Below are 16,383 nucleotides of genomic sequence, written 5' to 3'. Positions count from 1 at the left end.
GAAGAGCTGCTTGGTGCAAAGGATAGTGATCTGTGCCTAAGGAATCGCTCAGAAGGGGCAGCAGGCCAGTGTGCATGCCATACACTCTGAGGTTTCCTAGGAGGGGTAGTGTCATTGGAAGGCTGGCTCACTGCGTAGTTGGTCCAAGACAGAGGCATAGTAGAAGCTGGGACTAGTATGGAGATGGCGAGTTTTTAGTGGCATCCATTCAACTATGTGATCTCCCTGAACATGTGGGAGACCACCTGGCTGAATAGACTGACACCAGACCAACCTTTATAGCCTAAGCTAAACAATATTTTCAGTGAAAACCATGTTTCAGTTATATCAAGGAGATAAAAACAGAATGAAATATTACTGACCACTCTGGGCTGTCTTAAAATTTCCCTTACCTGTATTCCCAGAACAACCATAATTTCACATATATATTGAGTGCTTACTACAGTTTAGACACTGTGGCAGATGTTAAGATAGGTATAGCATTACCCCTTCCCTCGAAAGTTTAAGGGCCAATGGGAGCGATAATTATGCATTAATAGGTGGACGATCCACCTTTCCAACCTTATTTCTCGCTACTCCTAATCATATACTGGCCAGACTGAGTCTACCTAAGGGGCACCCGTTTTGTTCTTTGCCAGCTCTTTACATGGCTCCATTTTTCTGTAGCCCTTTCTCCTGTGGTGCTGCCTTGCTCCTCAGCAACCCCCAAACCCAGATCCTGTCTACTCATCAGGACCTAGCATATTGCACTTCTTCTATATAACTTCTCCTTATTTCTCTGGATGATATAACCTCTTCTTTCTCTGAAATCCTGAAATTGTTTCCTATGTACCTCTCTAACATAATACCATATTATCAATTCTAAGATGTGTATTTTCTCACATTTTAACATCTCTGTAAGTTATTCTTCTAAGACACTCTGTCATCAACATTCTTGAAAGACTACATGATAATATTCTGTGGAAAAACATGAACAACTACTCTAAGTCAAAAAGTAGTTCAGAAGAATGAAGAAGCTAGTTTATTTTGCATTTATTCTTTTTATGTATACACTATGCACTATATGATAAAAACCTGCCTAAGTAAGTCTTTGAAAAACTTTCTTGATACAAAAAAAAAGTCCTAAGAGATTAGGCATCATGTTATAGTTTAATTGTCAGCTTTTTTCTTAGTGTACATAAAATAATAGTGTGACTTAACAATCATTGGTGTCCTAGATTCAAAGAAATATGATAGTTAATTTTTATTTTGTTGATTAAATATGCCAGACATTGAGAACACTTACCTCCCTAATTGTGTCATATGTATTTACATGTATATATAGTTTCCAAATCCCATATTAAACTATAAGCTCTTTGGGGACAGAGTTTGTGTTTATTTTGTCTTTGATTCCCTTACAATACTTGGTATGGTACTTTATGACAAATAGACATAAAACAAATATTTACTAAATAAATGGATTAAAACAAGAAGTATTGTATGGTAAGTGGCACAAAAAGATAAAGTACCGTGTAAGCAAACATCTGCTAGTATATATTCTCACTTAACTGCCTAACTGTATTTTTGTTAGAAATATATTTACATATGGCATTTGGGCAGGTCCTTGAGCCAAATCCCAACTTAGGCCAGTGGCTTTTGAATCAACCATACACAATCCTAATAGAATCCTATAAACTCTAGGTCCTTTTTGCAGACCACATTTCTGAGCATATGTGGTGACTCATCTTGATTAAATCATGATAAGTAGTAAGTAAAGCCTTTGCCTTGGAGAACAAATGACAGTGACTTTCCCTAACTACAATGCTAAGATTGTACAGAAGACCAGACAAATGCCCGTCCCTAAGAAATATAGTGCTTCCGGGGGCCCCAGCTGACTCAGTACAGCATGCACTTAAAAATAAAATCTTAAAAAAATATATATAGTACTTAAAAATTTTTTTTGTTTTCTTGTTTTCTTTCTTCCAGTCAACCTCTATGCTCCTATAATAAAAAACTGCCTAGGGAATTTTCACCCTTATTCTTTGGGCTACAAGAATAACAAGAAATAACATCTAAGTGTTTTTTTCAGGCAGCTAAATGGTTTTACTTCTGATTCAAATAAGTTTGTTTCCATTTTTCTCTAATGGAAGGACCAATGCCTGTGAGTTTGCAAAATACTTGGCGTGGGTAAACGCTGTGGTAGTCCACATTACTGTTCACCAAATATTTCCAGTTTTCTTTCTGGATACGTGATACAATTATAGATCCTTTCCCCGCAAAAATTAGGTGCGGTCATGTGACTTTTTTGTCCAGTGAAATGAGACCAGAAGTGACATGAAGCTTTAAGAACTAGTACATAATTTGTCACATTTCCTTTATCCTCCTGAAGCAGGTATAGATGCACAGAGAAGGAGCCTGCCTTAGCCTAAGTCCCTGAGTGAGGGCAGCACAGAGCCAAGCCCCCATCTCTGTTAGTTGACCTGCTCATAGATAGACATGTTACACGTCTCATACTACTTAGATTGTGAGTGTATTAGATAAATGTAATCCCGAATATCTTGATTAATACAGTCTTCAGCCAAAACAGTAGGCTTTGGTGATAACTAAAAGAGTATAAAAGATTTGGCGTGCTGATCTTGACCCCGTATTTCTTTTTCTCCCTGATGGAAATGTTTACTGTACATAACCCCTACAGGACAGTATTCATCTCAAGGTGATTAGAGTCATTTTCCCAGCATTAACATACTTTTCTTTGAATTACAACTTTTTCTCAAGACATAAGATGTCCTTTCATCTGCCAACAATAGAATTATTACTTGAAAGTAGTGGCTATCCTCATTCATGCATGCATTTGTTCTATTATTCAACACACTTTATTGGCTGCTGATTGTTTAGTAGGTGCTAAGACTGGGAAAATATTCAAGGAGCTCTAGATAGTTTGGTGAAAGTGGCAGGAGGGAGGCAGTGGTCAAAAACTATAAAATGCTTTGTTCTCCTGAAGTCTAGATGTTTCAACGGTTTCATAAATGACATTTCATTTATGAAGTATTTCACATTTCATTTTAAGATAGTTTACCTACATTTGAAACTTAAGTTTACAAATAACATACAAAGGTGACATAGACCAAATTTTAACAACTTTTGAGACCACCAACATATTACCTTGTACTAATTACATAACTCTTTTTTTTTTTTTTTTTTTTTTTTTGGTTTGATTTTTGGTTTTGGTGTTGGTTTGGTTGGTGTTGGTTTGGTGTTTTATTTTTGGTTTTGGAGGTTTTTTGGCAGCTCTTAGTATAAAGCTTCTTCTCACTATCAGCATATTCTTTTAAATTCCTTTAATGTCCTAAGTACCTTCTCACCTCAGGGCTCTTGCATATGCTATTCTCGTTTCCTGTTTTCTCTTAATTCAGGAAATTAATTACCAGATGCCTTTTCTATTGAATTGCCTCATAGAAAGGAGTATATTTTTCTGTTACCTTGTTTTGTTTTTAAAAATCTGTTATCAAAATTAGATGTTTCTCTACCGTAGCTGGTATAGAAACCAAGAGACAAGAAGTTAAGTGTTATCAAAAAGTTTAATTATCCCAGTTAGCCTAGAAGAAAAAAAAAATTTGTCCCATTACCAGGTAGTTTCAAGCAACTATTATTTATAAATTAAAAAATTAAAAGCTGGATTATTTTTTTGGTCTCCATTATAAAATGGGCATTTTATAGGGCATTAAATTTTTTTGGTCTCCATTATAACGTTCTTTTCAAAAGCGGTACAAAGCAGTAAGAAGACAGCAAGGCGCTATTATGGTTTTCTCTCCCATCACTTTCTGCCTTTTCGTTCTAGGGGTTCTTCAGCAAGCGCCTGAAAGGCTCCATCAAGAGGACCAAAAGCCAATCAAAGCTTGACAGAAACACGAGCTTTCGGCTTCCATCCCTTCGTAACACAGATGACAGGTAGGAAGTTAGCTTGCTTGAAGCAGGAAAAGCAGCGTGGTTTTTTTGTTTTTAAACGGAAAAAGCAGTTCTACAGTGGGTTTTGATAAGGCATCTTTGGCCTTCTCTAACTTTACATCAATGACAATTGGAAAGATCTAATACTACAATTGACTCATTTTGTCTGCGGGGGTTTTTTTGTTTGTTGTTTTTTGTTTCTTTGTTTTTTGTCTTGCTCATATTGAGGCAATTTACAAAGCGTTGACTCAAATGCCCAGCCAGTTTAAAAATCTTATAATATTGGAAATTAAGAACGAACTGAAATGCTGTTTCTGTAGAATCAAATTCTAGTGGTTGGAGATGTATCTTTCTTTTGTAAAATGACGGACGATAGGGATGATGATGGTGACAGTAGCAAACATGTTCTGAGCACTGAACCAGCCACTTTATATACATTATCTTGTTCAATCTTTATAGTAACCCTGTAAGATATTCTTATCACCACTTTGTAGATGAAGAATCTGAGGCACAGAGAGATTAAGTAATCTTGCCCAAGGTCATAGAGCTCAGTAAAAAGCAAAAATGGTATTTGAACTTGAGCAATTTGGCTCAAGTCCGTGCTGTTCCCTGCTGCATTGTTCTTTGTGTACAGCATATGGAACCAGTTGTCTTGGTTTGCAGTCACACCTAGAAGACCTGAATGAAAAGGAATATTTTGATTCTTAGGACTGTCAGCGTGAGTAACCCTCAAATGCGTAGCTCACTAGGGACAACAACCTTCTAAAATGATTGGATGTGAGGGGCACCTGGGTGGCTCGGTTGGTTAAGCGTCCGACTTCGGCTCAGGTCATGATCTCATGGTCCGTGAGTTCGAGCCCCGCGTCGGGCTCTGTGCTGACAGCTCAGGGCCTGGAGCCTGCTTCCGATTCTGTGTCTCCCTCTCTCTCTGCCCCTCCCCTGTTCATGCTCTGTCTCTCTCTGTCTCAAAAATAAATAAACGTTAAAAAAAAAAAAATTAAAAATAAATAAATAAATAAATAAATAAATAAATAAAATCATTGAATGTGCACCAGGGCACATTGTTCAAAATTTAGGAAATGGTGCTTGCTGTATCCTGACACATCACCACCATCACTTACATTTATCGAATGCCTACTACATGCCAAGCATTTTTAATGTAGTCTCTCATGTAATATAACCTTAGATACTTTTATTATCCTCATTTTACACATGAGGAACTAAGGCAAAAGAGATTGAGAAACTTGCCCAAGGTCACACAGCTAGTAAGGAGTGGAGTATGTCTGCCTTTTGTATTTGATACTCTTAATGTATACTGGTTTTTTTTCCTTTCACTAAGTCCATTATTTTCAGTTACCCACATTACAAATAAAGATTACAGTCTCTGTAATGGCAGATTATAGATTTACCAGGCAGAAAATTACTCTTCTTTTTTATAGATGAAGTAAGTTGTCCCCCATCCTGACTTGATGAGAGGCTACTGCTATATCAGCTCTTCTTATCCCCGAACCCCTTTAGAGTTACTCTGTGAAATTTGCAACTCTGTCCAATTTACTGTGTAATTGCATTGTTAATCATCTCCTTCACACCTCTTTGTTTTAAGGTAACCAAAAAAAAGCTGATTTTTGCTTTTCCTATTTTTTTCTTCCTATTATTTTACAACTTCCATCATTCTAAGAATTAAAAACGTTTTCTAAATAAGTCTCAAGAAAATGGAGTGACTTTTTTTTTTTTTTTCAGAATATTGGCTTTTAAGAACAGCGATGTCATGCGGCCTCTAAAATACCCCCCATACAGTAGCCACTGCCTTAAACTCTGCAGCATTATGCATATACGTGGGAGATGAGAGATTTTTTTATAGGCGCACTTTATTTTGTAAACTTGCACTAAATTTCACTTTAATTTCACAGTGTTCCCTCCCATTCCATTTTGCTTTAGGTAACCTAAAAGAATGCTTGGGTTGAGTTACTAAGAGATTGTATTCTCCTAAAGTCTCTGATCCTGCTGTTATACAGCTAGTGTACTTCAGCCTTTCCAGTGACCTAAATCCATCATGCGGGCCTGCCTCGCCGTCCTGCTTCAGTCAGTGGTAGTATCTTTGTGTCTCAAATACAGCATAATAAAAAGGTGCTCATTAATCTCAAATATTTGTATTTTTCAAATCCACTTGAATTATAAAAGTTTCCCAAACAGAAATTTTTCAAAAACTTTATTTTTCCCGTATAGTGATATACTCACTAGAGTTTGGATGTATTACAGTTTAAGAAAAAAACAAAAACAGGCTCTTTTGTCTTCAGATCATCTGGAGATGCCGGTAAATACAACTGAGGTACCAGATATTATCTTTTCACTTCTTCTATGAGTTCTTTGAATTGGTGCCCTTATAGGTGTGACCAAAGATTCTTTCAAAGACCCTGGTTTTCTTGGGTTGTGTTCATCAATTGCCAAAGTCCGGCCATTTCATCCAAAATGGTATATAGTGTCTAAATCTCAGTAGCAGAGCATTTCTGTTCTTATATCAAATCCATAGAAACTCTAGGCAAACCTAGTAACCAGCCCTTTTTTTCAGTTTTTAAATTGTGCAGTAAAATACAGGTCTTTCTTTTAAAAAGTGTTAGTACATAAATACAGATCAAAAAGCTGAAGTCGCCCTTCACCTTCCCCAGCGCCCCCTATAAATAACCTCATTAACAGTTTGTATACTTTCAAACCACTTTAAAAATCCATACACATGGAGCACCTGGGTAGCTCAGTCAGTTGGGCATTCAGCTCCTGATTTCGGCTCAGGTCATGGTCTCGCGGTTCATGGGTTCCGGCGCCATGTGGGGCTGACAGTGCAGAGTCCGCTGGGGATTTTCTCTCTCCTCCTCTCTCACTCTGCCCCACTCCCACTCATGTGTGCTTGCTCTCTCTCTCTCTCTCTCTCTCTCTCTCAAATAAACTTTAAAAATTTTTTTAAAAATACATATATATGTTTTACTTATTTTCATATGCGATGGGATCATATTACACATTTTTTTGTGATTAACTTTTCAGTATATTTTGGACAACTTTTGTGTCAGTACGTGTAAATCTACATTATTTTAACAGCCGTCTTCTTCGTATGCTCGTTTTTTGTAACATATATTTCACTTCTGTGTGGATATTTTAACTGTTTCCCTCCGCGGGGCACAAAATAGAGATGTAATGGACATCTTTGAACATATATGTTTTTTATCCTTATGTGATTAAGTCAGATTTCTGAAGTAGAACTACCAGGTAGAGTAGATGCACGTAATCAAATTGTCCTTCAAAAAAGCTATAGCAATTATCATTTCCACCAACAGATCAGGATTACTTTTATCTTTTAAACAGCATTGTACGTTGAGTCGATATGATGGAATAAATAGTCATCATAAACACCTACATGGTATTTACAATGTGCTAAGACCCTGTTCTAAGCATTTTACATAAGCTAACTCATTTGATCATCACAGCCATCCCATGAGGTAGTTACTGTAATGACCTCATTATGAAGATGAGAAAACTGAGGCACAGAGAAATTATGAAATTGCACAAGGTTAGAAAATGGCAGAACTATGTTTCGAATCCAAGAAGTCTGTCTCTAGAGTCCAGAGTCTTAAACTTTATGCTATACTGCTTCTCAAAAAAAAGTGAGTGAAGGGGGATGTAGTTTTTTGTTTTAATTTGTGTCTGCCTAATGTCTAATAAGTTGAATGAATATCTTTTCACTTATTCTATGACTTGTTTATTTATTGCTTTGCTCATTTTTCTACTGTACCATTTTGTCCTTTTTTTTTTTTTTTTTTTTTTTCCTAGGGATCATAAGCCACTATTACGCATGTTGCTAAAATTTTTCCTCTGGTCTGTTTATCTTTTAAAAATCATGTCCCTAAATTATATAGAAGTTTTAGATCTTCATTTGGTCTAACATGCCCATCTTTTTCTTTGTGGCTTACCTGGCCAAATTTGACCAGAACAGTGAAAAAGCCAGGGATCTGTTTCTCATTACATTTCTCATTACGATGCTGTGCAAATCACTTTATCTCTCCACCCCCTTTTCAAAAGGAAGAGAGATTCTATCTGCAGGTATCAGAGAATAATGTAGTAGTGATCAAGATATGTTGAATTCTTCAAGGTTTTTGATTACCACAAAACTTATCTGTACTCATAGCATTTTAAGAAGATAAAATTATTCTCACGAGGTCTAAGTTACTACTTTAAGATGGCAGAGACACCGTTTTAAATGAGTTTTCCTACATATGACAAGTAAGCTTTTCTCTGTAAAATACCATAGGGTATTTTAACATGCAGACTTGATCTAAAAGATCCTCATGGCCCCAGGCTCATCTCGCCAATGATCTACTAGTTACAAACACTGCTGTAAGGCTGTGGTCGAATTTGGTATCAGTGTTGCTTTTTGGATCAATTTCTAATAATCCGTAAACTAAGAATTTGCTTTGTGAAGTTGTGGGGCACAGGTATAAAAAGTGAAGCTTTGACAATATTTCTAAAAGCTAAATTTCTTCTTTTTTTTAATGTTTATTCTCGGGGGAGAGAGAGAGAAAGAGAGAGAGAAAACACAAGTGGGGGAGGGGCAGAGAGAGAGGGAGACAGAAAATCTGAAGCAGGCTCCAGGCTCTAAGCTGTCAGCATAGAAGTCTAACACAGGGCTTGAACTCTGGAACCAGGAGATCATGACCTGAGCTGAAATCAGACGCTTAGCCAACTGAGCCACCCAGGTGCCCCTAAAAACCAAATCTCTTGGTATATAGTAACATCCGTGATATGTGACCGTTAGGTACACATTAGAAAGCTGTGTGCTACAAAGGAATGTAGAGATCTAAAGACATGGCCCCCAACCTCAGGAAAGTCCAATAAAAGAAGTAAATATCCAGGAGGAAATGGTACAGGTGAGGTGAGACTACTTCTGCTGGATATTCAGGAACGACTTTACAGGGCAGTGGCCTATGAGTGGAACACGTATAATTTGAACTTAGACACAGGGAGAGAGCTTTTCTCAGAATGGAAATAATGAGCAAAAGCAGACAGTAGGAAATTATGGAGCTTGAAGAGAAATATTGATTAGTTGATGGTGTGTAAATTGGAAAGGAAGGAAATAAGATTGGACAGGTAAAATTCCAGTTTTGAAGTTGGTAGGTAAAAAGCTGCTGGCTTTTATGTCTTAAAAATTACTCACTATAAGGAACAGAAACAGGAACTCCATCTTTGATGGGACAAGGAGAAAACAGTGACAGGTGACTTAAAATTCGGGGAAGACCAGGTGTAGTTGCCGACAGAATGAAATCCTAAAATTGTATCACTTAGGATTCAGATCAGCTCGTGGTTAACAGATACTCAAAATAGTAATGGCTTAAATGGGTGAAATTACTTCTTCCTCACCTAAAAGAATCTGAAGGTGGGCCGTCCAGGGCTAAGGGACCAGGGCTGTTTGTGAGCTTTTTCCTTTGCCATCCCCAGGGTCTTCAAAGCTCTCTTTATGGGTACATTGTAACTACTGAAGCTTCAGCCATAGCATCCATGTTTTAGGCATCATAAAAGGGCACCTGTCTTCCAGCTAAGTTAATACCCTTTAAAGCAGTTTTCCTGAAATCCTATCCAGTGACTTCTGTTTGTGTCTCATTGCTGTCTCTTTCTGCAAGAGAGGCTGAGAAATGTTATACCTGATACATCATTGTCCCCAAAAATGCAAGAGTCTGTTATTCAGGAAGGAGGGAGAAATAGACATCAGGAAAACCGTCTCTAATAAAAGAAGGAGACTGATTTACTCACCTGCCTCCAGAAGTCTGGAATGATTCAGCTCTCACCCAGCTCTAGAAGGCCAACAGTCAGGGTTACATTTATCACATAGCAAATGTGAGAAACTGAACCAATCCAGGTAAAAAGAAAAAAAAAAAACCTGCAGATAACAACATTTGTGTTCCCCTATTACAATCCTCTCTGATAATTCCACTCATGAGTATATCCAGGAAAAATGAAAACATGTCACCACAAAAACTTGTACATGGAGTGTTCGTGGCAACATTATTTATAATAGCCATAAAGTGGTAATGACCCAAATGTCCACCAACTGATGAATGAATATACAAAACATGATGTATCCATACAATGCATTACCGTTTACCCTTGAACTCAACACAGGAGTTAGGTGTGCTGACCACCTCCCCCCAACCTTGCACAGTTGAAAATCCATATATAATTTTTGACTCCCCCAAAACTTAACTGCTAATAGCCTGCTGTTGGTCAGATTCCTTATTGGTAACATAAACAGTCAATTAACGTATTTTGTATGTTGCATATATCATATACTCTATTCTTACAATAAAGCAAACTAGAAAAAAGAAAATGTTACAATCCTAAGGAAGAGACAGTATATTTACAGTCCTGTACTATAAATGTATTTACTGTATTTACTGAAAAAAAAATCCACTTATAAGTGGACCTGCATAATTCAAACCTGGGTTGTTCAAGGGCCAAATGGATTATTCAATCATAAAAAGGAATGACGTACTGGTACATGCTACAACATGGATAAATCTTGAAAACCTTATGCTGAGTAAAAAAGACCATCACAAAAGACCATGTATTGTAGGATTCCATTTATGAAATGCCCAGAATAAGCAAATCTATGGAGACAGTAGATTAGTGGTTGCCAGAGGCTGGGGATATAAGGTGGGGGAAGGGATGAATGAGGAATGACCACTGATGGACGTGAGGCTTCTTTTTGGAGTGATGAAAGTGTTTTAAGTGTAGATTGTGGTGATAATTGCATAAATCTGAATATACTGAAAACTATATACGTTAAATGATAGATTTTATGGTATGTGAATCATATCTCAATAAAGACGTTAAATTATCAAAAAAAGAAAAAAGAAAAAAAAGCAGCTGACCAGGAAATACTCTACAGTGAACCTCATTAGTCTATCAGCTCCAGTGTGCAAAGCTGCCATTATGCTGTTCAGTGCTTTGCTATTAAATATAGGAGGCCAATGCCTTATCCATTAGGCGCCTGGGGCTTCTGCTTTGCTATTAAATATAAACAGATCACCGAGAATCTCCAGATATTGGAGGAAAGTCTCCAACATGAAAGAGAGCAAAACAAACAAATAGGAGGGAGAAAAAAAATAACCCAGAAGAAACAGAACAGAGCCTGTTCTGCACAGAGCCAAAAACACCTTTAAAGCATAATGTTTTCAGAAGATAAGAGTGTACATCTATGAAACATTAACAAGATGTTATAAGAAAAGGAACATCAAAGGAACAAGAAAGAGAGCTTGGAAATTAAAAATATAAAATCTCAAGTCAAGTCACTCTCCCAGAAAGTGGGACAGAAATTGAAAAAATCAACCCAGAAGATGCTAGTAAAAGAGAACATAGAAAATTTTGGGGGGAGGAAATTGTTAAAGAAATAACACAAGAAAATTTCTCAAAACCAGAAAACATAAATGTCCAGGTGGGGTACCTGGGTGGCTCAGTCAGTTGAGCGTCCTGCTCTGGGTTTCAGTTCAGGTCGTGATCTCCCAGTTTTGTGGGTTTGAGCCCAGTGTCTGGCCCTGAGGCAGCAGCATGGAGCCCGCCTGGGATTCTGTCTCTCTCTCCCTCTCTCCATGCCCTTCCCCTGCTCACACTGTCTCCGTCACTCTCAAACACATTTAAAAAAATGTTTTTGCACAAGCATTAATGTGCAGGTTACAAAGACCACCAAATTTGTTGCACAGTGAATAAAAAAAGATAAGAGACCCCCCCCCAACACACACGCACACGCACGCGCACACACACACACACACACACACACACATATCAATTCACATCATCAAGAAATATCAGATCACCAAGACTTAAAAAATCTTAAAAGCTTCTGGAAAGAAAAAATAGGTTACATGAAGAGGAGGAGTGGGTGGATTGCATTGTATTTCTCAATAGAAATGTTGAAAACCAGAAGTCAGTGGAGAAAGGTCTTCAAAATTCTGGGTGGAAATTATTCTCAACCTAACATTCCATATACAGGGAAGTCCTTGAATGTCGTACTGAGAAGTTTGGATTTTATTGTATAAGCACTGGGGAGCCTTTAAACATTTTTGAGCAAGGAAGTGACCTAATTGTGCTATGTATAGATTAATCCAGGAATGGAATTTCAAATGACTTGGTTTGCAGAGACTAAGTTTGGGAAACCAGTTAGCAAAAAGCTATTGTAAGAAGTAATGGAGGCTGTAAGGAGGATAGTGACACTGGGAACGAAGAGGCAAAGACACGACGGGAGGACCATTTTAGCGGCAAAATCAATAGGATGTCACAAAGTCATCATAGTTCCAAAGCCATCTAATCAGATAAAAGCCAGTAAAGTGATTTCCTAGAATCAATATTGGCAACATTTTCAAATTAAAGCCATGTCATGTGGGAGGGTGTTGGGACAGGAGAAGACTGATATTTATACCTTTCACATGCATTTTAGAAAGTTTAAAAAAGTGGGAAATGCTGAAGAACAGTGGTCATACTGCCTTATCAGGCATTGCAGGGCTCTGACTGCCCACCGGGCTGCCAGCCTCTCTCTGAAAGGGCTGCTTACATTGACCAGTCTTGAGGTAAAGATACACACGTGGAGAAGAATTTTCCTAACCCCTCCAAACATCCCTCAAATGAAAACTTTCGCAGTAATGTCCTCAATTCTGAGGCTCACTGACAAAGCGAGGTTTTAAAGCAGACTGCTTGTTCATTCTCAGGAGACAGCTAAAAGCTGAGTGTGGTGTTCATTTGTAGGGGGGACTTTGGAACGATATGCTGAGCTTCTTGAGTCTCTCCTTTTTAGAACCATTTTTTTTTAACTTTTTACTTTGAATTTATATACTCACCAGAAATTGTAAAAATAGTATATGGAGTTTTACAAACCCTTCCCCCAGCTTTCCCCAATAGCAATATCTTATAACTGTACCATAATATCAAAACCAGATCGTTGATCTTGGTACAGTACTATTAAGTGGACCACAGACTTCATTTAATTTTCACCAATTTTTATACGCACTCATTTGTGTGTGTTTATAGTTCTTTGCAATTTAATCCTACATATAGATTTGTGTAATCACCACCACAATCAAGATACAGAATTGTTTCATTACCAGAAAAGAACTCCCTCTGGTACCTTTTTACAGTCATACCCGCCTCCCCACACCCATCCCTGCCCTCTAGCAACCACTAATTTGTTTTCCAGCTCTATAGTTTTGCTATTTCAAGAATGCTATATAAATGGAATCATATAGCATATAACCAATTAAGATTGCCTTTTTTTAGTGCATAGAATGCCCTTGAAGTCCATCCAAGTTGTTGCATCTAGCAGTAGTTCGTTCCTTGTTATTGCTGAGTAGTATTCCATCGTATGGATGTACCAGAGTTCATGGGCGCATTCACCCACTGAAGAACATTTAGGTGCGCATGAAGAAAAGCCACGTATGCATAAGTTTTCACTGGTGTAAATGCACAAGACTGCAATTGCTGGGTGGGATGGTAAGCACATGTTTAAGTATATGCGAAACTGCCAAACTATTTTCCAGGGTGTTTGTAACCATTTTACACTCCCAGCAGCAATGTTTACAGGGTTGTTTACGTCCCAAGAGATTTTCACCTACGTTTCCTTCTAGAAGTGTTAATGATTTTGAGCTTTTATATTTATGTTGCTAATCCGTTTATTTAATCTTTGGTTGCTTTAAATAGAAGGTCTTGACTCAGAACTTACTGGTGTTCAGTCCCAGATACTAATCAGAACTTCATACTTCTCCCAGCCAAGCCGGTTACAGGGAGTCTGCCTTCCTTTGGAGAAGGAAATATTATAAATTACTTACTTCTCTCCTCATCTGCTCTTCTCTTCCAGCTTATTTACCATGGTTTTAGGTGCCCTCCAGGCTCTGGGCAAGAGGAGACAGGAAGGCAAAGGGGGCTAAGAAAGTTCTAGTACTATCTTATTAACCTTCCATAATGCTGTCTGAGCCTGGCCAGTGTTCAAAGCTGACCGCTCCATCATGGGGTACTTGGGGGAATTCTTCACAGGTGTCTTGTCTTTGAGTCGCTCTTGCCTATGGTTTCCTTGAGGTTAGCAGGTACTCGTCTATCTTACGTGTTGCCTAAAACTCCTTTCAGAACTTTGAGGAGGGAATTCTTGTTCTTCTGGTCTCTTCACCCTTCCAGTCCTCTGGTCCACAGGAAACATCCATACATCCTTTGCCCTGACAGACCTCTAGGAGTGCAGACTAATCCAAAATCATCAGCCCTCTTGGGTTCTGCCACCAACGGCTAGTCATTTCTCATCATCTAGATGTCCCAGATGGAATCAAACGCCACCCTGTATGCATCGACTACCCTTGTGGGAGGCAGGGTGATGAGCCTCACAGCTTTCTCCAAAAATTCTCTCTTGCAAAATCCTTTCCCTTCTCCTTACTCTGACCACTTTTTATAGTCTTGTTCTGAGAGGATCAAGGTCATAGAACTGGTTCCAAAACATTTCCTTTGTAAAGTTCTACAGTTTGTCTGGTATTTGACTTCAGCGTACAGATCTGTTTTATGTCTGTGTCTCAGTTGAAACCTCAATTCTAATATCTCATCACATGTATATAATACTTTTATTCATCTGTGGTCTTTGGCCTAACACACAAAGTGCAACATGGCCCTGTCCATGCCTGACTCTCAGCATTGTCTCCTACCACTCCAATGAAAAGTCTGTCATTTACTTACCATACTGTTATGTATTTCTGTGCTTTTGATCTTGCCGCCCTCTCTATCCCAAATACCATTTCCTGTTCCTACACCCTGTCCTTTGTCATAACTCAGAACATGCTCTAATTCATACTCATGCCAACAGCACCCAAATCAGGAATCCTACGCCTTTGGACTTCTTTGCCCTGTTCTTCCCATATATCATCCTAAACTAGGCACCTACCCCATGTACCCACTAATGGCCAAACTTTTGGGACTGTTATAGGACTACTACTTTCTACTGTATTTATCTTTTCATATTTCTGCTTAGTGCAGCAGCCTGGAAACTCCTCAAGAGTACAAACATCCTTTGTGCCCTCTTCCCCCAGCACAGTGCCTGTCTTATTAAGGAACTTAATGTTTGTTGGCCTGAAACCGAAGAGTCCAAACAAATTGTAGATAAAAGAAGAAGAAGAATCTTTTTCAATATGGTATACTTGGAGAGATGGCAATTCCTCAGAAATGACTGGATTTCAGGTTGTTAATAAGTCTAGCTGTAGATTATAGTTTCTCTTACCAGTGTTTACTGCTATGGGCCAATTAAGGATCCCTTAGTTTTATGAACTAAAATCCAATCCAATTGTATCATGATAGCATTTTAAAATTCATTAGAATGCTTCTATTAAAAAAGAAAAGTTGTTTGTGTATATTTTTTCCTTCTGTCTTCATATTCTTCCAGCAAACAATATTTTGAAGACTAACTGTCTTGATCTCAGCCAAATGAATACTTTACATAAGGTGAACTCATCGCTGTGAAAAAGCCCCATGTCGGCAATGATAGCCCCATTTGTACGGTGCTGTAGTCTGTGAGATGTTTGTGCAATCATAGGTGATTACATTTGATTCTCCATAACTGTATGAGGTATAGGAAGAGAAATCATTATCCACATTTTACAAATGAGGTAACTAAGTTTCAGAAAGAATGAACTATTTGTTCCACATCACATGTAGCTAGCGAGTGATTTGAAGTGACATAAATATATAGAGCTTTTGGCTCCTAGTTGAGTGCCTTTTCCATTATACTCTGTGTTGCACGTGTCCATAGGAATCCTAACTTGCTGAGGAAATGATTGAGAGAGAAGGAAAAATGAAAGGTAAAAATCACACATATATACATACACACAAACATACTCAAAAGAATAGCTTTTAGTGAAAGTAAAATAGCACGCAGTGATAACAAATGTGTCAGTTTGTGGTCATAATATTTCCACAATTTGTTGAAATAAAAAGCTAGCTCCCTGGGGTGCCTGGGTGTCTCAGTCAGTTAAACATCTGGCTCTTAGGTTTCGGCTCACAGTTCGTGAGTTCAAGCCCCATGCCAGGCTTGACATTGACAGCGCAGAGCCTGCTTGGGATTTCTCTCTCCCTCTCTCTCTGCCCCTCCGCAGCTTGTTTTCTCTCTCTCTCTGAAAAAGTAAATAAACATTAAAAAAAAAAAAAATCCAGCTCCCTTTATACTCCTTTCATCTCCGCCCCACCCATTTGTTTTTGAGAGAGGCCGAGTGCAAGCGGGAGAGGGACAGAGAGACAGGGAGACACAGAATCCAAAGCAGGCTCCAGGCTCTGAGCTGTCAGCACAGAGCCCGATGCAGGGCTGGAACCCACGAGCCATGAGATCATGACCTGAGCCGAAAAGTTGGATGCTCAACCAATTGAACTACCCAGGCCTACTAATACAGCTGGCTTTCTTATGATCTT

The 16,383-nt window shown here is 38.4% G+C and overlaps 1 protein-coding gene across 13 annotated transcripts in view; it reads left to right on the top strand.

Annotated features, from left to right (window-relative positions):
• RASAL2 (RAS protein activator like 2) overlaps positions 1-16,383 on the top strand; it is a 358,056-nt gene that overhangs the window by 286,752 nt on the left and 54,921 nt on the right. For all 13 annotated transcript variants that reach the window (XM_019426063.2, XM_019426070.2, XM_019426072.2 and 10 more), the window contains one exon: positions 3,818-3,927. In XM_019426063.2, coding sequence (XP_019281608.1) covers positions 3,818-3,927 — 110 coding nt within the window. The remainder of the gene's footprint in view (positions 1-3,817; positions 3,928-16,383) is intronic.

Source organism: Panthera pardus, unplaced genomic scaffold (genome assembly GCF_024362965.1).
Source record: "Panthera pardus isolate Hobbes unplaced genomic scaffold, ASM2436296v1 HiC_scaffold_21, whole genome shotgun sequence".
Lineage (NCBI taxonomy): Eukaryota > Metazoa > Chordata > Mammalia > Carnivora > Felidae > Panthera > Panthera pardus.
Note: the sequence above shows the minus strand (reverse complement) of the source record. Positions and strands in the feature narration are given on the sequence as shown.